This window comes from Cryptotermes secundus, unplaced genomic scaffold (genome assembly GCF_002891405.2).
Source record: "Cryptotermes secundus unplaced genomic scaffold, Csec_1.0 scaffold357, whole genome shotgun sequence".
In the NCBI taxonomy this organism is placed as follows: domain Eukaryota; kingdom Metazoa; phylum Arthropoda; class Insecta; order Blattodea; family Kalotermitidae; genus Cryptotermes; species Cryptotermes secundus.
The window spans coordinates 303,943-329,042 of NW_019727094.1; the positions used below are offsets into that span (position 1 = coordinate 303,943).

At 37.4% G+C, this 25,100-nt stretch overlaps 3 protein-coding genes across 12 annotated transcripts in view; 1 reads left to right on the top strand and 2 right to left on the bottom strand.

The window, feature by feature from the left end:
• Positions 1-3,488, bottom strand: part of LOC111864382 (ejaculatory bulb-specific protein 3) — a 67,637-nt gene extending 64,149 nt beyond the window's left edge. Inside the window, exon 1 of the mRNA XM_033751414.1 lies at positions 3,392-3,488. The gene's annotated coding sequence lies outside the window, so the exon portion shown is untranslated. The remainder of the gene's footprint in view (positions 1-3,391) is intronic.
• A 4,518-nt stretch (positions 3,489-8,006) lies between these two features.
• LOC111864384 (protein pygopus) lies at positions 8,007-18,708 on the top strand. Of its 6 annotated transcripts, XM_023851601.2 has the most exons (8): positions 8,007-8,126; positions 8,232-8,299; positions 8,530-8,644; positions 8,922-9,041; positions 9,160-9,320; positions 16,144-17,138; positions 17,236-17,381; positions 17,778-18,708. In XM_023851601.2, the coding sequence occupies exons 3-8, from the start codon at positions 8,607-8,609 to the stop codon at positions 17,896-17,898; spliced, it is 1,581 nt and encodes a 526-aa protein (XP_023707369.1). In that variant the 5' UTR covers positions 8,007-8,126; positions 8,232-8,299; positions 8,530-8,606; the 3' UTR covers positions 17,899-18,708. The 6 variants fall into 6 exon arrangements, with proteins under 6 accessions (XP_023707369.1, XP_023707374.1, XP_023707368.1 ...); XM_023851606.2 differs by having other exon boundaries at positions 8,007-8,299; positions 8,530-8,654; XM_023851600.2 differs by having other exon boundaries at positions 8,007-8,299.
• Positions 18,709-21,611: 2,903 nt separating this feature from the next.
• Positions 21,612-25,100, bottom strand: part of LOC111864383 (tubulin polyglutamylase ttll6) — a 40,969-nt gene continuing 37,480 nt past the window's right edge. For all 5 annotated transcript variants that reach the window (XM_023851599.2, XM_023851598.2, XM_023851595.2 and 2 more), the window contains 2 exons: positions 23,727-23,781; positions 21,612-23,370 (listed from right to left, as the gene is read on the bottom strand). In XM_023851599.2, the coding sequence (XP_023707367.1) occupies positions 23,186-23,370; positions 23,727-23,781 (240 nt within the window). In that variant the 3' untranslated portion in view covers positions 21,612-23,185. The remainder of the gene's footprint in view (positions 23,371-23,726; positions 23,782-25,100) is intronic.

Genomic DNA, 25,100 nt, shown 5'->3' on the forward strand with positions numbered 1-25,100 from the left:
ATTAGAACTAAAGATTTTATTATGGTGCTATTACAATAAACTCAAAATTAACGTGTGTGAAGTAATCTACGGGTGGACAGCTATCAACGAAGTAGAAGTTGATAATGACAGGGAGAGTGTTTTAGATGTTAAATTTTGAACTGGGTGCAGTGTGACAGCGACGTAAGTGTTATACACCTGATGATGGCCATCTGAGGCCGAAACATGTAGTGTAGGGAGCAAGATCAAAGACACAAGAATATATTGTTTGCACTTGAGACGGAGGTTATATCATTTACCAAAAGCATATAAAATTTTAACAAGGATACTATATATCTAGGTATATATCTGAAGCAATGATGTTTTGAAACAGTGTCTGACATTCAAACGGAATCACAAGCCGTACTCAACAGCATTAAGGAAAATGATTTTCATGGTGCTTTTGAAGTGTCGAAAAAACAGCGGGATTGCTGTATACATTCCCAACGAGACTATTTTGAAGGAGAAGGCAGCCACAATTTAATAAGTTAAGCCAGCATTTCTTTTTAAGCTAGTCCGGGAAATTACCGACACACCTCAGAATTTCATCCTCCAGTCAACCATAACTATTATTTCCTCTGGTCAAAAATACACTGGTTCAGGTCTGTTCCTAGATAACCTATTACATTTTTCATTACTATGCCTACACAGGTAATGTTTCGTGAACAAAGAGCTACCATACTTTACCTCTTTGTTCTCTTACTTTCACCTGCAGTTCTTTCATAGAAATTATCATGTAAAAAGTAAAGAAAAAAAAAGTAAAGCTATCCCTGTAAGAGGCCATGAAGGCCCATAGGGTTGTGAGACGTTGAGGGTCTCACATTATTTAGACAATCGGCTGAAAGATGGCGGTAAGGTTGTCAGCCTTACGTGCCGGACGCGCTTTACTCCCCAGGAAAAGTATTTACTTAATTCCTGGTACTCATTTGTGTTAGAGGCTGAGTGAACCGCAGGGCCATAGTGTGCCTGGAAGGATTAGGTCAATTGAAAAAATAAAAAATATTAGCGTTCATTTCAGGTCGCGAACTTACTGTTATTATTGTTATAATTTTATTATACAGGATATGCCTTATACTTTCACTAATTCACCTCCTTCTTTCTACAGAATTTTCAGATCACTTTTATTTATTTCTCACTGCAACATCTGCTTATTGTAATGTATCTTTTGCCTCTTTAATGACTCCAGTAAACTTCTGCAATATGTCATGCAGCGAATTTTCATTAGAGTAGCTATTTAGGTAGAGATCTCGTTTATGTTTACAAGATGTTCTCATCCGTTCAGTTAATCATTCATTATTTTCAGACACCTTAGTCTCCATTGTGGTTAGGAATCTTGCTTAAAAATTCTTAAGATGTTCAGAAATTTGGTAATTTTTTAATCTACATTATGACTGCTTAATGCTTCTTCCCAATTTACATTACTTAGATGTGTTATGTATTCTCAAACATTATTCATAAGACTTCTAATTATGGTGCTTTAAAATAAATTCTGTTTCATTTATAACTCCAAGCTTGGTATCACGATCAGATGAGCCATCCACTGCTGGTTTGATATAAATACAATCTCTCCTAGAGCTTCCTAAGAAAAGATTACCAATCACATTACTGGAGTAATTTTGAATTTTTCTGGGGAAATCAACTACTGATCTATGATTGGAAGACATTACTAGTGAGCTGAGAAATCCTTTGTGCTAAATTTCATTAATGTAATAATTGTCACCATAAAAAAAAAGTAAAGGTATTCCTGTAACAGGCCGTGGAGGTCATAGGGTTGTGAGATGTTGAGGTTCCCACATTTTCTAAACTATCGGATCACAGGTTGTTAGCCCTTCACGCAGGCCGCCCTTAACCCCCCGGTTGAGACACTACGCTACAAGTCAGAAGGTTGCCGGTTCAAGTCCCAATGAGGTCATTGAATTTTTGTCAATTGACCTAATCCTTCCAGCTGCACTATGGCCCTGGATCAACTCAGCCTCTAAAAAAATGAGTACCAGGAATTGTCACCATACATGACAAATTTGGGGTTGCGTTTACAAACACAGTTTATGTCTTCCAAATTGTTTGGGAGAAGTTCTAAATTAAATGCACATGTTCTGTATATAGACAGGACATGCATGAATACTATAGAACTGAGGTTCCAGTTGTACAGCATTTTGTGTCCCCTTCCTTACAGTAATGTTTTATGTCCGTGTGATAATTAGATTATGGATTCTTTTTGACAAAGGTATTAACATCTCCTTTTACCAGCTTCTGTCTATTTTACCTATCTGCTAGTGTAGAAATGTTTAGATCAACCTGTACAATCACTGGTGCTCTCCTAGTGACGTGGAGAGAAGCAGCAATGTCCTTAGCTCCACAAAAAAGTGTCTCTTCCACTGCAAAAAGAAACTGAAAGATGTGAGAAACATACCTCTTAGATAAGATCTAAAAGTGTGTGAAGATGGTACATTAATATGAATTGTATTGTATTGGAGAGGGTGGGTTTCCCCATGCACTTAGACCATCTGTTGGTCCATTGTGCTTCCCCTATGATATTCTACCAGTCTCTATTCCCTACCAGTACTGGTGCGTGCCATCAGACCCGACTCAGCCAGCAAGTTTGGCCTCTACTGGCTCAGCGGTATCTCAATGCTTCCCCCCATCTACCAGAGGCGTTAAGAGACTACTGTTGGGCGGGAAATGTCCTGAATTTGGCTCAGTGGTCCCCTTGGGACATGAGGTTCTTTTACGTGCCGTAAAACTACGACACGGGACCCACGGGTTAAAGTCCCTCCCGGAGGACTTGCTCCCTGAATTTTTCCGCCCTTAAAAATACCACGACCTCCACCGGGTTTGAACCCGCGTACCTTGATACATTAATATGAATATTATGTTTCTGGACATTATCCATCGTCCTGTTTTTTTATTTAAAACACTGTCATGATTTTATGTAAAAACATAATGTTTCACAGATTGGTTTCAGGTAAAACCTACTTAGTTGGGCCCAATCGATAGAGCTAGCCCCTATCTATGGACACCTGCTTAGCTCTTGCAAATGGTTTGTGCTGTGCTTGGCTTGTACATCCTATCTTGTGTTGGTGCAGATATCTCCAAGGATCTATAAAGGCTCAGTATGTGATGATAGAAGCCATAACTAACATCCTACATAACCACTGGTAACAAATTTTCCTGTGAGAAAGAGAACACTAATAATCAGTCACATTGCAACTTTAATGTTCTTATCACGTATGAAGAAATATTGCTACATTATCATTATATGAGAAGCTGCATAAAATGGATTCCCATTTGATTGCATTAAAATTGTATGACATCAAAACTCCACATCTGTGACATTATCTCCAAAGAAGTTTAACTGCATACACAATTTTAATACCTGTCAAGAACCAGCTCTTTTTTTATAAAAGAGCAAGTATGGCCTGTACCCATTCTTTTTATCTTCTGCCATCATCAATGGGGAAGTTTATGTTTCTCATCTGTCAGATGTCATAGACATACAGCCTGCAACATTCAGTAATGAAAAAGATCAACAGTTATTAAAAGTAGTGAAAATAGACATGATCATTATATCATCTTTAGTATTTTATGTTCATTATCATAAGCTAACAAGCTGTAGGAAGGTTATGTATAGAACATAAAAGAGTAGCATATGTGAACTCTGTAACTCTGAAACATTCATCAATGTATTCAGTACTTATTCAAATACACGTATATCTAAAACGTGACTATGAGATGGAAAACTCAGATCCAATTCCTGACATGGACAGAGAACTGTCTTTTTGTCACTCATTCTTCTGTATCATACCAAATCAAAGTTGCCCTTCACTTAGCAATGGGACATCATTCAACAAATATTTAACTGCTTAGAACACTGACGTCCTTGAATACAGTGTGCAAAGTAAACATGTCCTTGGTCGCTTTCATCAGTTTTGAATTGTGTGCTTATAACTGTGATGGCTGAAAGGTGTTCAGTACCAATTGGGTGAAGAAGATACTATTGTTGCTGATAATGCGTGCACAATCTCTCGTACTCTACATGATAAACACAGTAAAAGGTCACAAATTAGTGGAAGTATGATTGTAGATGATAGCAGATCATACTGTGACAAGTGATTATCAAGTTGATTACACCAATGCAAAGAAAAAAGAAAATTATATTAATGGTGTCTCTGAAAACGTTTTTATCTTCTACACCATGGCATTGGAACCTTAGTACTTAAGCTGGCATACATATTTCTTAATGTATCATACAAAAACTTTTTTATATTTTTTAAAATACTTTTAATATTTTTAACATTCCATAATATATTCAACACACTATAATTCTTCATATATGGTGTACATTTTATACTGTATCTTTTACTTTAATTGCAAACACCAAATTGAGGCAAAAATTTTATGTTAGTATATAATATGACACACTGCACTGGTATGGATCCATATCAGTACTTCAATAACTGTACATGTTCCTATATACTCGTATAACTGCCTGATCATGATCTTATACGACCGAAACATGTAGCAGGAATAAAGATCGAATTGTAAAACATTAAAACTGAGTATATTTATTGTGTTGACCATTAACCTAATTCCTATATACGAGTATGTATCTGACTCTGTTCAGAGAAGCATGGAGCATACATCAACACATGATCCATTTACTCAAAATACGGCTGACTAACTAACTAACTTCATGGAGTTGAGTCCTTCTTGAGCAGCCAACAGTTGTGCAGTTACTCAAAAACTTCCCAACATTTCATGGAAACCGAACGTTCATTACTGTGTTCACAAGAGCCCTCCGCTGGTCCCTATCCTGAGCCACATAAATCCAATCCATACCATCCCTTCCTATCTCTTTAAAATCCATTTCAACATTATCCACCTACCTACATCTTGGTCTTCCTAGTGGCCTCTTTCCTTCTGGCTTTCTAACCAAAATCCCATATGCAATTCTCTTCGCCCCCATACATGCTACATGCCCTGCCCATCTCACCCTGCTTGACGTGGTCATTCTAATTACACTTTGCGAAGGGTACAAGTTATGAACACTCTCACACTATGTTCCTCCCTTAATGTTGGAGACCAAGTTTCACACCCATACAGAACCACAGGCAAAATTATAGTTTTTGATATTCTAATTTTTATGCTTTTAGATAGGAGACGAGAAGACAAAAGGTTCTAGACTGAATGGTAGCAAGCATTACCTGAATTCAGTCTTCTCTTAATTTCCTCCTGAATCAAGTTTTGATTTGACATAGTCATTCAAAAAAATATCTGAACTGTGCCACATTTTCAAAACATCTGTTAGCTACATTCTATGTCATGAATCTGCCCTGCATTTTGGTGATGAGACAGTAACATACACTTTTCTCTGCATTTATTTCTACGCCACTCTCCATACTAGCATGAATTAAAGTTTCTTTGTTTGCCTCTATGGTATTTATGTTATTCCTGTGGATTCATATCATCAGCATAGACCAGCAGCTGATGTGTCTCATGCAATGTAAGTCCCATCTGGTTTTCCTGGACCTCCCTAATAGCATATTCTAAAGCAAAGTTGAAAACCAGTGGGGATAAATCATCTCCTTGTTTCTGGATAGAAAAATTAACAGACAAATGTTAATCTATACAGACTTTACATTTAATTTAAACCGAGATAAATTAGGCAGTCACTGAGATCATCAGCCTTTGCATTGGTGATGACAAACTCACACATTTATCAATAAAAGCTGTACCATGAACGAAATTACAGAAAAATGGAAATGCCAGTGGGACAGACAGGGAAGGACAACAGTGATGATCACTGTCACTTGATCCAACAACAGACACTATTATATTTCCAGAGACTATTAGTATGAGCCATTTTGAGCAGCACTGCGAGCTTGGAACTTCTGTGATAACTCAGCAGATACATGATTCCAGAAAACAGCTCCAAATTCAACCTCTTATGTAGTACACGGTTTAAAAATTCAGTGCTGAATAAGCCCAGTAAAACAGTTCAAATTAAATGAGGCAATAATATCATGGAGTTGAACAAAATGTAGAATTTACACAGCAGGGAAAATTATGAAATGTGATTTATTGATTACAATGTTGTGCATATCTAAAGTGGCTTTATCTGGACTAGGAAAATTTATATTGGACCTATAAATCTTTGAAGAAACTGTTCTCTTGGGTGCTGAGATTTAAGAACAGAATCATCACTTCCACAAGAATAACTGGAAACTAGTACAGACAAAGTCTGAAAATTTACTGGCTTAGAAAATGGACCAATATTTCATAAATGTTGAAATCATATGTGAACTCACAAGAATGCTCAGTAAAAGAAAACGTGTTTTGATGACATAATTTATGTGATGTTATATTTTAGCGTCCTGTTGCACTGATTCAAGTCCATGATTTATTTCACTGTCTTCTAGTGCATACACTTATCTACTACGTAATTTATGTGAACTTGAACATTAGCTATTTCAAAATTTTGAGAGCTTCTCTTTAATCCTTCTTGATAGCTCTGTCTTCTTGGAGTTAGGTACAATATTTATCTTTTTTGATAGAATGTGAGACACCAGGCTTTAAGCAGTTCTTCATTCTCTCAAACACCCAACACGTCATGTGCATCACATATTTTTGTTCACAAAGGTAGCGTTAAAAAGGTATGTCACATCTAGTTCTTCCTTACAGAACATTTTCCAATTCTGCTATATCTAAAATTTCAAGGCTTTCTGAGACTGCAAGGTATGTGAAATTTTGTGGCTAGAGTAAAGTACAACCGTATTTATTTCTTCAATTTTTCGTACTATAGTAATTTTTGGCCACTGAATCATTATACCATCAACATGTAGGTTATAAGACATGAAGCGCTTCTGGGCATGGATGAATTTCAGAGACTTGTGTGTAGAGCAATAGTGATTCATATCACTAAATTACTGGCTACAAGATTCGTCATATAAAATCCGGCGTAAAAGTAAGGTATATAAAATAGCATTTTAAATTTCTACCGACATTTCGGTGCAGGGTCTCAAGGTAGACAAACCACAACTTTCATACTTTTATCGTAACTAACTTTATGGAGGTGAGCCTTTCTTGAGAAGCCGCCAATTGTGCTACTACTCTACAACTTCCTAGCACTTTATGGAATCTGAAGGTTTATTACCATGTTCACAAGACCCTTCCATTGGTCCCTATCCTGAGCCAAATTTATCCAGTCCATACTATCCCATCCTATCCAAGTTCCATTTTGATATTGGCCACCCACCTACATCTTGGACTTCCTAGTGGTCACTTTCATTCACCAATATCCTACATGCTTTCCTCTTCTCTCCATTCGTACTACATCCCTGCCCATCTCATCCTTACTTGGTGATTCCAATTATATTTCGCGAAGAGTAAAAGTTATGAACCTCTTCATTATGCAGATTTCTCCAGTCTCCCGTCACTTCGTCTCTCTTCGGTCAAAATATTTCTTTAGCACCCTCAATACTTTCATCTAACAAATTAGTATAATCAAGGTTAAAAATGAAGAAAGCAGTCTTCTGGGATTTGGCACCGTGTATATGTGGTGTTAACCGACGTTTCGGAGGAACGTATCGCCCCCATCTTCAGGGTAGAAGAAAAAGTATAAGAAATCTGCAAGCGACCCTTACCCTGAAGATGGGGGCGATACGTTCCTCCGAAACGTCGGTTAACACCACATATACACGGTGCCAAATCCCAGAAGACTGCTTTCTTCATAGTCACCGCCGTGAAAGCCTCAAATCTTACAAGGTTAAAAATCTTATTTCGAAAATTTAGCCATTTATACTCCTCCATGACCACCCACGACACACTTCGTCGTTCGGGTATAACTTGAGAAGATAAAAATTCCCTTCTGTTTGCTGTTCGTACTCTGCATGGTTTCAGAATGCAACGATTATATCAATTAAGTCGAATTCAGTTTACTCTGAGTAGGCCTTGCTTTCAGCATACTTGATCGCACTCGATGAACGCGCTATCTGTAGCTCATGTATTGAGAAAACAGACAATGGCGACATGAATGTAGCGTGTGTTTGGAAACGAAAGTGGATAAATAAGTGTTGGAATTTGTTACTGTTTACAAAACAGAATTGGATTAGGTGTGACTTGTTAACAAATATATCACCATGTGTTGGATCCTTTATAAGTGTTAACATTGTCGAGTTATAGTTATTATTTACACTACATAAATCTCATTATTTCAGTGGTCCAGAACCGAAAAAGTTGACAAATGAAACCGACTCGGTCAGAGTATCGGGAATAAAATGTTGAAGTAAGTTCAGAGAGAGCACGGAATGAGTTCACCGTTATTCTATAATCATGCTGGAAAGCCGTTAAATTTCGATTATGTGCCTCCAAGGGTGTAATAAATTGTAAGGTTAGGTCAAAGCTTGCAGTATGTAGATGGTATGTTCATCAGCAGAAATCGTTTAAGAGTGCAGGACATTAATGTCATGAAATTTATGTAGCTTAACTGTTATGACCTTGGAACCTTTATTTCAGAAGAATTCCAGAGACTTTTGACTTGAGGATAAACAGAGGAGGTTAATGAATAACGAAGGGATGGTAAAGTGAAGGACATGAGCCATAACATTGCAGGGATGGCGCCCTTTGTCAGGTATGAATAGGTAAATCGTAAGTGAAATTATTTTCAGTTTCACAGTGAAATACAGTGTGGTTACTTAGCTAGACATATCTATGTTCAGTGTTTGAGCAGTGTGGGATTGAAGCATGTCAAGAGACACATCATGATGAAAGTGTTGTTTCTCATTACCTGCTATCTAGCAGGCTTGAAATGTAAACAAGAAATTCTCATGCCACTCTCATACTGAGTTACCATCAGATCATTATTATTTTTTCAATTTTATTATTGGTTGGTTGTACTTTCCATGCAGTATGCCAAGGGGGAGGAACCACATGTACTTCCAAAGTCCTGGAGGGGATACACAACACATGCAACGAGGCCCATGTTTCCATGATGAGAGGAATGAGAAGCATCTGGGAAACTCATGCGGGTAATAATAAAATGCCTGATAGTAATAACCTTATCCTATTATAGGAAGGTATTTAACCAAAGAACAAATAAGATCTGTTACTTTTATCTTTTAATCAAATTAATTGTTGTTGGATTAGTATGCCACTGGGAGGACTAGGGGATTTCAAACCCCCTGGAGGTGCAGTCCCTGAACCACCACCACCCCCTGCCAAGAAAAAGCGGCGTACCTCCAATGCAGCTACAGTGCCAGCTCAACCAACACCAGCATTGCAGGATCTTCTTCCACCACCACTTACAGGTAACCTTTAACTTTAACATGCTTATGAATGTACAGTTGCTTTCATTTATACACTTAAGGTAAGATTAAGGAGAAACTGTTAGCAGATTTTACTTCTCTGGAACATAGCTGTCTGTTCAGTTATAGCAATGGATATAGCCATAACAGGCTGTGGAGGCATATAGGGCTATGAGGCATCAAGGCTCTCACATTTTCTAGACACTCAACCAACAGTTGCGGTGAGGTTGTCAGCCTTACGCACCTGTCGGCCGCCCTTTACCCCCCAGGGACATTCCTGGTACTCATTTCTGTTAGAGGCTGAGTCGACCCCAGGGCCATAGTGCAGCTGGAAAGATTAGGTCAGTTTAAAAGTCTAATGAGCTCATTGAGGATCGAAACTGTGGCCTTTTGGCTTGTAGCATAGTGCTTCAATCAACTACGCTACCACATGCCCATAGCAGTGTATACAAACATGGGAAATGGCAGTCTTTATTTTTGACAGTTTTATATTATAGATCAGTAGTAGAAATAATACTGTTCATATAATATGTAGGAACTATACTACCATCAGCACAACAAATATTTGTTGTTCCTAGTTTTATATTACATATCAATAGTAGAAATAATACTGTTATATAATATATAGGAACTATACTACCATGAGCACAACAAATATTTGTTGTTCCTACATATTATATATTGTCTGAGACACAACAGGATGCAACCAATGAAAATAATACTGTCTAGTTTCATATATGACTGGTAAAATTCATGTTTAAGGTTTAGTTATTCCTGCGAAAAAGAAGTTCTATGATTTTGTAAAAACAGTTACTCTGGATATTNTGTTCGTATACTTGTTCGTATAGCAACAGGCGTGACCAGAGTGGTTTGAACGGCTGTTGTACTGCGATGTGGAAAGCAAATGGAAAAACTACCACATTATCACTTTTCCTGGATAGTCTCTTTCCAAAAACAGAAGATCGCATTAAGTGGAGAAACTGTTTTGGAAGAGGCTGTGGACCTGTCATCTGACAGATTACTGATGAATGAATGAATATATAGGAACTATACTACCATGAGCACAACAAATATTTGTTGTTCCTACATATTATATATTGTCTGAGACACAACAGGATGCAACCAATGAAAATAATACTGTCTAGTTTCATATATGACTGGTAAAATTCATGTTTAAGGTTTAGTTATTCCTGCGAAAAAGAAGTTCTATGATTTTGTAAAAACAGTTACTCTGGATATTAGTTTGAACATATCACCTTTCTGTCATTTGTGATATTTTTATGAGCTAGAATGTCTAGTGCTATATGGCGTGAAGAATGTTATTTTCACATTCTTCAACTATTAGCAAAACGTTTGTGGGAGGGGGGGGGTCTTTATTATAAGCCATGAGCTATAAATACAGAACACACTGTCCAGTGTGACATGTAAGTTTTTACTACATTAAAACTTATCTCCCTTACATGTTTCGGTCCTTACGGGCCATCTTCAGAGGGAACATCATTACAAACTAGAAACTACCATCACAATAGGTGTTTTGATTTAAAATACGTACACTTATATCCTGTAATTCACAGTACGCATAAAGTCGAACATTTCACAATCACAGCAGCTTCCTGGTGTTGTAAAGTTTTTAAAAGTTTCTAGATGTTATTTAAAAAACCTTTATTGTCAATATTTAAAATTTTTTAAACCACGTATGTTTGTGTCCGTACTCCTATCGTCCTTGTATGGTGCAGATTTTGTGCCGCCTGTCTGTCTTGAGGAGGTTCTTGATGTTGTCCAGGGTTTGTTCGTGGCTTGCTGTGTTGTTTTCACAGAGCTGTGTTTTTTAAATCAAAACACCTATTGTGATGGTAGTTTCCAGTTTGTAATGATGTTCCCTCTGAAGATGGCCCGTAAGGACCAAAACATGTAAGGGAGATAAGTTTTAACATAGTAAAAACTTACATGTCACACTGGACGGAGTGGTTTGTATTTATAATTGTTAGTGTGACGGACCAGAATGAAACAAATAAAAAAAAGCCATAAGCTCATTCGTAACAAGTTCAGTACAGGTGATAGTCGTTTGAAATATATGTTTATTTGGTATTATGAATTTAAAACCATTAAAAAAATCTGTGTGTGGTGTGGGAACATACACATATCGTTCTAAATGTTTTGTCTGTGTACAAACAGTCTGTTAATGTGTATCATAGAGAAGATGACATAGCAAAGAAGGGATCTACTGCTAGAGAACTCTGGTTATTATTTATCTTTCACTGATAGGACAGTGAGTTATCTAGACATCACTTCCATGAAGCAGACTCCTGGATTATGTCAACCCAAATTGACACGGGGAGCACCAGACACTTCCCCTTTGATTTGAACTTGCTTAGTGTCCCCACAGAGCATGACCCTAAGCATGTCTCGTACCCAGCCATTCTGCATGAAAGCTGTGCTTTACAGATCAAGTTGTATTGAATTCATTCAGTTCCTGCATTTTCCTTATATCAGACTTGTTATATGTGCTTATTACTGTGAAATGGATGTGAAAGATTATTTGAGGATGTCAGGTACTCTAATAGTCATTAGGTGGAAGTTTCTGCAAGAGTTTTATATTAAAATATCACTGTGATGCAAGGATTTCAGAGCCATGTATATGCAAACAGAACTTTTGACTTAGTACATTACAGTTATTGGCAGGGATAGAATTAGTAAGAATTTCTGCATTACATTTGTTAATGTAACTTATAATTTGCATCTGTATCATGACTAATAAATAATTTAAGGACAATTTCTTTATGATTTGGACTGAACTTTGCCTCAGTTTTAACTATATTATTACTATTGCAGGTAATAGTAAGTTGGTCTCTTGTCACTATGGCATTGCACCTTTTCAGTTCAGAATTTCTCTATTAGTTTATTTAGTGTTAGTCATAGAGGTTATAAGTGAGAAATAGTGGGATAATTTTTACTCATAAGAATAATGTGTGGGGAAGTTTTTGTAACCAGGGTTACTATACTGCGATATAACCCGGAAACGAAGAATCATCATAGTTGTTGGTAGAAGTCACTTCACTAACCGAGGCACAGGAAAGTGCATATGTCAGATTAAGAAAAAAGAGACAAAATGAATTTCATTTTCAAGGTATTGTTAATTTATAATTTGTTTCCGTAATCAGACTGTGAACCTATGCAACAATTCTTTGATGTTAGACTCAGGAAGGGAACTAGTCATTGTGCTCCAATTTGTAAGTAAGGGAGACGTAATGAAGTTTCACATGACCTGTACTTTGTAACTTTTCTCTTATTGATTTGCTTCTCAAAATTCAAGAACTGTTTCAAATTATGCCATTTAGATTGAGTGATGACATTAAATAGAATATAAGGGCAACACTTGAAGAGAGATTTTTTTTATACATCATGTGAAGGTGCCATGCACATTGGTACAGTAAGATTCGTTCCCTTGTGGTGCAAATCTTGTTGCTCTAGGATAAATCTGATTTTGGCAAGACTTCCTATGGGCATACATTCCTGTGCTGCAGGAAATTTATCTTCTATGCCAGCTGCTTTTACCACATGCAGTGCTTGATGGTCCAGTTGTCATATCATAGAGCATGAAAATATTCGCCGTACACACATTTAGAACAAAATGCAATGATTTTTTAGGAGTACCATGTGGCACTGTAGTATTCTTACAGTTGAAAACACAAATACACTCCCCCATATAGTACTAATTCACCACAGCTGTATGGCGGTGGTACCTGCATTTTCTCCTTGTTCCAACTCTTCTTCATTGTACCATCAGATCAGTATAATATGCAGAACTGAGTGAAACATCATATTTATCAACTAGTCACAGCAGTGTGTTATAATTTGACTCAATTCTGTGATTTGATTTTTTTTTTATGTGCTGGAAAATCTTATTATCCAAACTAGAGAGTTCTGCAAGCATAGACCTTCTGTTTTGAAAGTTACTTCGTTAGTTTCATTGATGTAAAAGGTTACAAAAATATATGAGGGGGGACCCAAAAATAACCGGAACCGACCTGTTGCGCGAGCATGCTTTGTAGTTACGAGTTGTGCTGCTAGGTGGTGTTAGCTGGGGGTCTCCCGTGACTGTTAGTGAGCTGGCGTCAGTCTGAGTTAAGTGGTTTGTCTGTGGTGCTCTGTTGTGTGCGTTCCTGTTTCAACCCTTTGGCGATTAGTGAGATGGCCGACCAGAAGGAACAAAGAGTGTGCGTGAAATTTTGCTTTCTGTTAGGGAAAACTGCAGCCGAGACTGTTGGGATGCTTCGGCAAGCCTTTAATGATGATGCTTTGGGGAAATCACAGGTCTACGAGTGGTTTTCCCATTTCAAATCTGGCAACATGTCAACAGAAGAAATGCCACGCCCCGGGCGTCCTTCAACAGGAAGAAATGAAGAAAACATTGCCAAAATCAAACGTGCAATTGATGAAGATCGTCGAAAGACCATTGACCAACTTTCTGAGGAAACGAACATCTCATGGAGCACGGTCCAGCGAATTTTAACCGAAGGTTTGCACATGAGACGGGTGTCTGCAAAATTTGTTCCTCGCTTGCTCGGAGATGACCAAAGAGAAAACCGCGTGAATGTTTGCCGCGACTTGAAGAGTGAAGTGCAGAACGATCCAGAATTTCTTAAAAGAATTGTGACTGGCGATGAGTCTTGGTGCTACGGGTACGATCCAGAATCAAAGCAATCATCAAGCCAGTGGAAAACTCCAACTTCACCACGACCGAAGAAAGCGCGTCAAGTGCGATCCAATGTGAAAACAATGTTGATTTGTTTTTTTGATGTGAATGGCATTGTCCACAAAGAGTTCGTTCCGCCAGGACAAACAGTGAACCAACATTTTTACCTGGATGTGTTACGAAGATTACGAGAGAGTGTGCGACGAAAACGGTCCGAAATGTGGAGAAATGGGAACTGGTTGCTTCACCACGACAATGCTCCAGCCCACACAGCTTTGACGGTCCGACAGTTTTTGACAAGCAACAACATGGTGATTGTGCCTCATCCACCTTACTCACCTGACCTGGCTCCGTCAGACTTTTTTTTGTTTCCACGGATGAAGAGAAGTCTGAAAGGAAAGCGATTCCGTGATGTGGATGAAGTCAAAGAAAACACGCTAAAGGCTTTGAACAGTATCCAGCCTCAAGAATTCCAGCACTGTTTTGAGCAGTGGCAAAAGCGTTGGGACAAGTGCATTAATGCACATGGACAATACTTTGAGGGGACTAATATACAGTTCAATAAAAATGCAAAAAAAAAAAATAACAAAAATAAATTCCGGTTATTTTTGGGTCCCCCTCGTATACATGATGGCATTTTCCTGCATAGTCACATTACACTTGCTCCCCCACAATAGATCTTTTTGTTTTCCTCTCTTCTTCTACAGATCAGGCATTTTGGTGCATAACTATAATAACTGTCCATTAGATTCTACTTTGCTGATTTTTCAAGCAGACTCATATATTATAACGATGAATTTTCTGAACATTATCCATCATCATGAACTTTTAGATCCCTGGAGTCTTGCATTGTTTCAGATGGAAACTCCTTTTGAAAACAGTCTTGGTTCCATACACTGCTTGATGATGAGACGGTGTTCTTTGAATTTGTTTTGACACCAAGAGCTGGCCCTTGTAGAGTATGCCAAGATTGTATTACAAGTGCACCCATGTTCATTGTTTTATCATAGCAGCACTGTTCAATCTTGAATCCTTCCAGTGTCATGGCTTATCTACTGATGGTGAAAATGCAAATGTCTCCCATAAAAGTAATGCTTTATCAATGCCTCCTTGAGTTTCTTCAACAGTGATGTCTTCCAAATTTGAATCAGAGGTGCCATTTTTTATTTTTTCAGTTGAAATAGTCTTTTCTTGATACACCTGACTGGAAAATTACAGGATAATTCTTGAAAATATTAAAATGGTGCTATTTCTTTCAAGTTAAAAGTACAGGTATGTAGGTAAGTCAATAAGTAAGTTACAAATGGATATAGAACTTAAACAAATAAGAGTACTGATTTGAAAATGCTTTTATTTCTCAACATAATCTCTCTGTACATTGAGGCACTTGTCCCATCATTTCACAAGCCCCTGAAAACCAGCAGCATAAAATTCTTTGGGCTGCTGTCGGAACAAGGCAGTGACTTCCCTTACTACAGCTTCATTGTTGGGAAAATGTTCAGCCAAAATATGATGTTTAAGAGGGCCGAACAAATGGAAGTCACTTGGAGCAAGGTCAGGGCTATATGGAGGTTGCTTGAGGACTTCCCACTTGAAATTTTGCAGCGTCTCCTTTGTCTTGTTGGCAGTATGGGGACGCACGTTGTCATGCAAGAGCAACATGCCTGGTTCCGACAGCAGCCCAAAGAATTTTATGCTGCTGGTTATCTTGGGCTTGTGAAATGAGGGGACAAGTGCCTCAGTGTACAGGGAGATTATGTTGAAAAATAAAAGCATTTTTCAAATCAGTACTCTTATTTGTTTAAGTTCTATATCCATTTGTAACTTACTTATTGACTTACCCTCGTACATTACAAGTTACATGTTTTTCTTTGAGCAGGAGGGACATTGTTAGTTATTTCCATGAGTAGTTTTCCTGTCATGCTCATTCCTCTTTGCTTCCTTCAGTACTCCATAATGCTCTCCACTTTTGAATTATCCCAGCTCCAACATCCTTACATGGTCATGCATGGAATCATGGCAGTAGCTGTTTTGCTCATCATTCCTCTGAGAGCAAAACCTGATAGAAAGTTAAAATGTCATGTTATTTGATAACATCACTGAAATGTTATTCTAATTCATTTCAAACAGGATATGGAGATACAATCGTTGCATCAAACCCTTTTGATGACACACCTCCTCAGCTTCCCTCCTCGATGGGAATGGGGCATGGGCATCATGTCCACATGAATCATCACCACCACCATCACCATCACATGGGTGGCCCTCCTATGGGTGGTATGAGTCCCATGAACAACATGGGTGGTCCTCCTATGTCCAGCATGGGGGGACCTCCTATGAATAGTATGGGAAGTCATCCCATGGGTGGTCCATCTATGAACAGTGGCCCAATGGGCGGTCCTCCAATGAACAGTGGTCCTCCTATGGGCAGCCCAATGAACAGTTGTCCGCCTATGGGAAGTCCGATGAACAGTGGACCTATGAGTGGCCCTATGAATTCAGGTGGTCCTATGGGCAGCCCTATGAATAGTATGGGTGGTCCCATGATGAACAGTGGTCCTATGGGAAGTCCAATGGGCCCCCTTGGGAGCCCAATGAACAACATGGGTGGTGGTCCTCCTATCAGCAGTGGTCATATGAATAATGGGCCAATGGGTGGCCCCATGAACAGTGGTCATCTGAGTGGTCCTATGGGTGGGCCACCAATGAACAGTATGGGAGGTTCCATGGGTGGTCCACCCATGAACAGTAGTCCTATGGGTGGCCCACCCATCAATAATGGTCCTATGGGTGGCCCATCAATGAATAATGGCCCAATGGGAGGCCCTTCAATGAACAATATGTGTGGACCCTCAATGGGGGGTCCACCAATGAACAGTGGTCACATGGGAGGGGGTATGAATATGGGACAAATGAATAATATGGGCACCATGAGTCCGATGAATCACCATCACCATTCACCTCACCAGCATCCGATGGGCAATATGGGCCCAATGAGCAGTATGGGAGGCAACATGACACCAGGAATGCATCACATGGGCATACATGGGCCTCCACATGGCCCGCCTCATGGTTTCCCTGGTCCAGGAATGGGACCCAAACCCATGCCAGTTTCTGCAGGCAAGGTAAAGAAAGTGGTATCTACATTTTTAAGAAGAATGGATGTAATGAGATATTGCATATCTAGACACTGACTAATGACGTTTCTTTTTTTAATCTCAGGTGTATCCACCAGACCAGCCCATGGTTTTCAACCCACAGAATCCCAATGCTCCTCCCATATACCCTTGTGGTACCTGCCATAAGGAAGTTCATGACAATGACCAGGCCATTCTCTGCGAGTCGGGATGTAATTTCTGGTTCCATCGGTAAGATTCATCAACTCTTAATGTTAGAAGAAAGTGTGATGAGTCTATTTGTCAGAACGCAAAATCTTAAAAGTTTTATTTACACGGCGGCATCTTTCAACGAGAACCAGAATGTATGAGTTAATTTTGAATAATCTGGATTGCTGTAATTCTACACACAAGTACTGGTCCAGCAGATGGTTGACTGCATGTGGCCCAAAAAGTTTACTGCTTTGAAATTCAGTATTTCAGGCATCTCTTCAATAAATTTGGCAAAAGTACTCTATAATATTAATAAAAATCACTACTTGTAATTTAAGTCTGTGCAGAGCCTCTCAGATACTTTTTCTAGCATAAATTTGTTATCATTTCAGTTTTGTGGCATTTGAAAAACTTGTTCTTTTTTTATTTTTTCAGAGTGTGCACTGGCTTGACCGAAGCAGCCTATCAATTGCTCACAGCAGAAGTGTATGCAGAGTGGGTGTGTGACAAGTGTTTATCTTCCAAAAACATACCGTTAGTGAAATTCAAGCCATAATAAACATTTACTCCTTATCCTCGCCCTCCCCACCTGTTCCACTCATGGACAAGATAAGTACTGATATACTGTCAAGTCAATCTCCTGCCTGCCGTGTTGCCAAGAGAGATTTGGCACCGAAGAATATGTGTGCAAGTGTTTATGTGTGCATACGTGTGTTTTTGCTGCTTGTATGTATGGGAATGAGAGATTCAAATAATTTACAAATGTGTGAAATATGTTTGTAATCTGTGCATACTTCCTTCTTGGAATTCTTACTTTATGAATCATATTTTTATCTTCTGTTCTTAATACTTAACCCACTGTACTTCTGACAAGAGTGTTGATTTTATTTTTAGGTATTAGGCAGCTAATCTTGTTTCATAAGTGACAACACAATCAATTTGGTGACTACATACTATATAATAATTGTGTTCATATTACTTATTAATTTACAAAATTGAGGCAATTGTTTGTGACTTGTCTTTTTGAGATATTATATCGTATTTTGAGATAATTTTTTGTACATACGATAAAAATATTGCGTGGTCGGGATTTTGTCATGTAAGTTTCTTTCTGTAAAATAATCTTGTATGAAAATACCTACACTGCATGATCACATGGTCACAAAGGAGCTTTCTTTTTAAAGTAACTTAATTTTTTTAAGTTCTGGAACTTCAGCATAATTAAGTGAAATTAAATTAAAGAGTTCTTGTAAAAATCTTCATACTTAACAAATCATCTTTTACTGAGTATGCTAACTACAAAAGGAAAAATGTGCATAGTTTATTTTTTATCATGTGAATAAATATATTAGCAATAAAATTTGTTATACATTATAATATTTGTTGATTTCATTTTGTTACTGAAATTTGTTTTTCACCTTGAAGTTCTGTTGCAGTAATAATAAGAAATAATGCCAGCATTTTAAAATGATGTACACAATAAATATGCCTACATTTATGCTGATAGTCTTGTTGCTGGGGGCAGTGATTATGTAAACATGTATGCAAAAAAAAGTGAAACTTTTTAAATATATTCAGCAGTGCATTACTACTGTGAACACAAGTTAATGAAAAATTTCACTTTGTAAACATGTGTTGGCTGTATTTTTCACAGGTGAAGGAAGAATATTTGCATAAATTGCTTTTAAATAGTAATTTTTATGGCTATAGATTTTTACCATAATTTTCATTAAAGTAGTAATCAAATATTTCTGAAATTGAAATTTCACCCTGCAAAATATATTCAAATTGAACAGCAACTATGTGAAATAGAAAATTTATACACGCTATAATTATAAGATTATTACAAATTCCATAAATTTCAACATTTTGTTTATCCAAATGGAAAGAGTTCACATGCTGGACAAATGAGACAGTAAAACCTAATGCAATGTACTGGCAATTATACTCAGTAAGTTTCACTTTTCTAATAATATTTTAAGATCAAGCCAACATAAAATTTCGTTCACACAAATATATTGCAAAAGTATTAAAAAGTCATCTGACATTGCTTATCAACTATCACAGGTTACCGGGATAGTAAAGCATAATTTATTAGTAAGTTACACAACCATTATATCGTAACTGCACCCAGGAGAGATTTGAAATATTAACAACTTATAATGGGTAATGCATCTATAACTTTAAATTACTTCAATATCATATGCTCTTAATTCATACTTTCAAAAGTTCCCATGGAAACCATAATGATAACAAAGTTTTATGCAAGATATTGCAGTCATTTTCACACACTTTGAATTAATGAAATTTTGCAACAGCAGTAGTGTATGAAACTGAATTATTCTGATTATGCAGAAAAAAAACAAGCAATAACACTATTTTATTACAATGTATTCCTAATTATTCATGCACGTTTTTCTGTTTTAACTGCATTACTTCTTGGATTAAGTGGATGTTTATAGAATTGTGCATTGTCATGTACAAACAGGTACCCAATGAACCAAACTTTTGTCTCTCATCCTTTACATTATGTTATTCCACTGTACTGTTTTATTTATATTTCATATTTTATGACTGGGCATTGGAAAAGTTACAGAAAGGCAGGTAAAAACCAAACCTTTGCCCACCACAATACTAAAATGCAACTGCCAAATTTATAATAATCAGTAAAGTCATAATTGTGATACTAGAATGGGTATTCATGAGTAATTTGTCATTTAATATGTCTGTAAGTTAAAGAGAGAGAGAATTTTAAAACTTAATTCCTTTTCGTCCATGATATGTATGCAGTGTCCATCTTTTAGTGCACTCAATTTCACTTGTTATTTCACAACATGTTTCGGCACTATAGTGCCATCATCAGGTGCTCAATTTACATTAATCTATTTCATTGCCTGCCATTATGTCATTGTAAAATTTAAAAAGTATTTAAAAATGTTCATCAATAAATAATCTTAAGTTTTTAGTATATAAATATTTATTATAATTGATGAACATTTTTAATACTTTTTAAATTTTACAATGACATAATGGCAAGCAATGAAATAGATTAGTGTAAATTGAGCACCTGATGATGGCACTGTAGTGCCGAAACATGTTGTGAAATAACAAGTGAAATTGAGTGCACTTAAAGACGGACACTGCATACATGTCATGGACGTAAATCAGTGCAACAGGACGCTAAAATACAACATTAATTCCTTTATTTTTTTTTTTTCATGTTCTTACAAGTTAGTCTCAATAATCAAGAGATACAGTCATCTGCTATTCTTCCAGTAATCTCTATATAAATCAGGTTCTCCCTAGTCCAGGTGGCTGTTTATTTGCCACCGTGTGGCATATGAGAGTAGACTGTATAATGTAACGCTAAGGAGAAATACTATTTTTTTTTCCTGAGATCTGAGGTTATCACATAGGTGGCTATAAAGAGCACTATCTTTTGGGATGTGACACAGTGTAGTCTGGTAGAAGTTCACCATTTTGGAGGAGTGTACTAACTCCATATTTAGGGTGAAACAGTTAGCCAGACAAGCAACAAGAAAGCAGCAATTGCCACTTGTTTCTTGCAGTATGTTCCTCCAAAATGTTCGTGAACTTCTACCAGATTATGTATTGTCATCCCACAACAGACTGCTTATCAGTTTTTTCTTTGAATATCAAAGCCATTCCTCTGTGACTGGATTCTGAATTTTTCCAGTTTATTATAAAGGTAAAAAAGGTAAAGTTGTCCCTGTGCTTAACTAATCAAGCACTATGCCATGAAGGCATATGGAGGAATGGATGTATAGATCCACATTTTTTTTTCTTGGCACTAGTTTGAGGTGAGTGGTCAGCTTTACCTCGCGCGGAAAGAGCCCCCAGTACCCACTGGATACGAGGCTGGGTGGACACCAGAGCTGGTCTGAACAATGGAGAAGAGAAAATTTTTCACCCTACTGGGACTCGGAACTCCAGCCCGTAGCCAGTCGCTTATACCAACTACACTATCCTGGCTCCCTGAATATTTATTATATGTTCTGAAAATGTTGTAGTTTCTTTATTTATCTTGTTTCACCACCACCACCATTATCTTCATTCAAACCACCTATACAGCAAGGCTGCCATATTTGTGTCATTATTAAATATCAGTGTATGATACCGCTTATAAACCAAGGTGTAAGATTCCATAATATGCTTAGTATAGCTACTTTTATTTCTTTCAGGAAGTAAAGGTCATACTAGTTTTATGAATTTGAACCCCCCCCCCCCCACANCTAGGCACAAAGTTTTTTTATTTTTTTGACTGAGTATGGCTTGTATATAAAATGAAAATATTGAGGGTCAACCCAAATAACTCACATACATAAAGTTTCAGCATGGATATACTGATTTTGAACAAATTTTTGTTGAAATATCAAGGTCTGTTTATTTTATGTAATTGTATTTTCTGGTGGCAGTGAGCTAGTGTTGCAAGCTACCAACACACATTATATTGCAAACTAGGTTTCTAGTGTTGGAAATGGAAACCTGTAAAATAGAAGACATTTCAGAAAAAGTGTACAACCCCACCACACATTTTCCAAAGTGGTAAGATATTATGTTTATTTAAGCTCCAGGATAAGGCAAGTGGTAGTGATTCAGGATTAAAATATGATGGTGTAAGTACTATTTTCCACAAATTTTAAACTAAGCTTCAACATCAAAAAGAAAATCAAGTAACCAAAGTGAATATTTCATTCACTCTACTCCTACAGGTCTATCTGCTTACAAAATTTCATACATTTTAGTTTTGTAATGTATGTCTGTGTCACACTTTTACTGTAGGAAAGTATCTTGAAAGATACTTCCATATTTGAACCAGACACTATGATGACCTTTAGAAGAAAAATAAATTAACAGACACTATTTCAATGCAACTTGCTACTTTTAGAGAAAAACAGTTTCAAAGTGAGCTCTTACAGACAGAAACACACATTAATTCACTGTTAAGATGAATAAGCATCTTTTGAAATGTAAAAATTACTTTTTTGTTCAGACATTTTATTTCTTTTGAAGATTTTAATACAAAATATATTAATTACTGGCACTTCTCAGTGAAGACATCCAACCATACAATTTTTTTTAATCTAGTCCCTTAAAAATTTTATAAAAGCATAACACAAACAGGGAAGATGGCTGCTCCCTGAACACATTGCGGAAGCACTTCATTCCTCCCACGTAGGAATGCAAGGAGGCTTTTTCAATGGAGAGGTGTTGACTTGACTTCCCTCTGCCAGTGGTTGCCACATGCATGTTGGTACCAACCCATAAGACCAAAATATGAAACTCCATTTCTGTGAAAACCTCGTATCTTTAAAACAAGTTCATAATATTCAACATTCTAACTATGCTCTAAAAAGAAACATAAATGTTTTATTTTCAGATGCTGGCAGAAATACTTGCATAATAATAATATTGCATAAATTGTATACTGGAACATACTGGAAGATTTGGGCCACTGTTACAAGTTTACTGTGTGAAATATATTTTTTTGGCTGTTTTTAAAAATTAAGTTATTAAATCATTTGTCAGAATCCCTTCCTTCTACTCTGAGCATTGAATATAAATATCAAAGAGAAACCTAGTTACAGCACATTTACTTTTAAAGAAACAAAACTTTTAAAAAGTTAAACAAATGACTAGAATGAAGAAAGTCGTCTTCTGGGATCTGGCGCCGTGTATTCTAGAATATTCATTAAAGAACAACTCAACATTTGTGGCATGGTATGATATGAAGTACACAAGTGTTTTGCAACAAACCAGTCCTGCTGCAAAAAGTGGTAAGTTAGGGTGGTTCAAACCTGAATTCAACTCTGGCTCTGGCTTTAAGAATTGTGCTGTAGTTTCCTTCTAACCACTTCTTGCAGTTTATACGTGTTTGTAATGGATCGTGCCACATGACTCTTGGTAAACCGAACATCTTTTTCTTTGCTGATCCCTTCCAGCCAGGTATCATGAGGAACATGTGGACGCTTAAATATTGGAGCATTGTTGCAAGTAATGCTCAAACCTGTTGAAAATATAATTTGTTATCTTGTAGTTTTCTTTTGTGCCACAATCATATGTAAAGGTAAGAACGTAAATTTTTTCTGAATGCCTGTGCATGTCATGAAGACATGTGAGGGAAATCAATCCCTCAAAGCCTTTAACTTTTTACTTATAAAATAGGGAAAATAAAGAAATAACTGAAGAAGAAACAGGGTCACTATGTCAATTTAGGTCACACTTCTTTTTCCACACTATTTTTCTTTTTCAACTCGCTTTCATGTAAGTGTCCCAAATGAACTGCATGCCATGTTCCTTCTCAAAGTTCATGTACATTGTAAGCAGTTACTTCCAAAGCGGGAAATCTGAAACATTACTTACGAGGATTTGGATTAATGACAAAATTGCTCCTGTTGATGTGATGTGGAAAATGAGGCTGAAACATTAATAATGCTCTGTCAGAGTTATCACATTTATATTCTTACCTTACACTGGGCTAACAGTTTTTAGAATTGCTACCTAACCTGCATCTGCTTTGTAAGTCTGACTGATTGCTACGTTGTTACTGTTATCAGCTTGTTGGGGGGAACACAGAAATGGGGTTCTGTAAGCCTTCTTTCTTTGTAAAACATATCAGAACTGTAAACTACGAGGGTAACTCAATAAGTAAGTTACAAATGGATATAGAACTTAAACAAATAAGAGTACTGATTTGAAAAATGCTTTTATTTCTCAACATAATCTCCCTGTACATTGAGGCACTTGTCCCATCATTTCACAAGCCCCTGAAAACCAGCAGCATAAAATTCTTTGGGCTGCTGTTGGAACCAGGTGGTGACTTCCCTTTCTACAGCTTCATCATCGGGAATATGTTCAGCTGAAAGATGATGTTTAAGAGGGCTGAAACAATGGAAGTCACATGACAGGTTAGGTTTTCACAAAGTCAATGCACGATGGTGTCACACAGGCTGACCCCACAACACAAAATGCAAAGAATGGGTCTGGCATTAGAGCACCTCAATCACTACCACGATGAAGGACACGATATGCTAGCCCAAACTGTCACAGGTGATGAGTCTTGCTCCAAGCGACTTCCATTTGTTTGGCCCTCTTAAACCTNATTACCAGCACTTTCTTACATAGCATAATGAAATACTACCACAGTCAATAAGTTCGTGGAATGGCCGCAAAGCATTGTATGGAAATTTACTGCCAATATGTTTCAGCAATGTTTTTGACAGCTATATCAACGTTGACACTTGCATAGCGGCCAACGGCAACGATTTTTAGGGCTGATGCGGATTTGCATAAGTGTATGTGAATACATTGTAATATGATGCAATAAAACCACATTCCATGAACTTAACGACTCTACCACGTACTATATATGTACAAACAAGAAAATTAATATTCATACTAACACATAATATGGGGGGCACATGGTAGCATAGTTGGTGGAGGCACTATGCTACAAGCCGAAGGTTGCAGGATCGAATCCCGATGAGGTGGATTTTTTCAATTCACCTAATCCTTCCAGTCATATTATGGCCCTGGGGTCGACTCAGCCTCTAACAGAAATGAGTACCAGGAATATTCCTGGTGGTAAAGGGCGGCCGACACATAAGGCTGACAACCTTACCACCATCTGTGACCCAATTGTCTAGAAAATGTGGTAGCCTCAACATCTCACAACCCTATGGCCTCCAAGGCCTGTTACAGGGACACCTTTTCCTTACTTTCTTACTTACTAACACA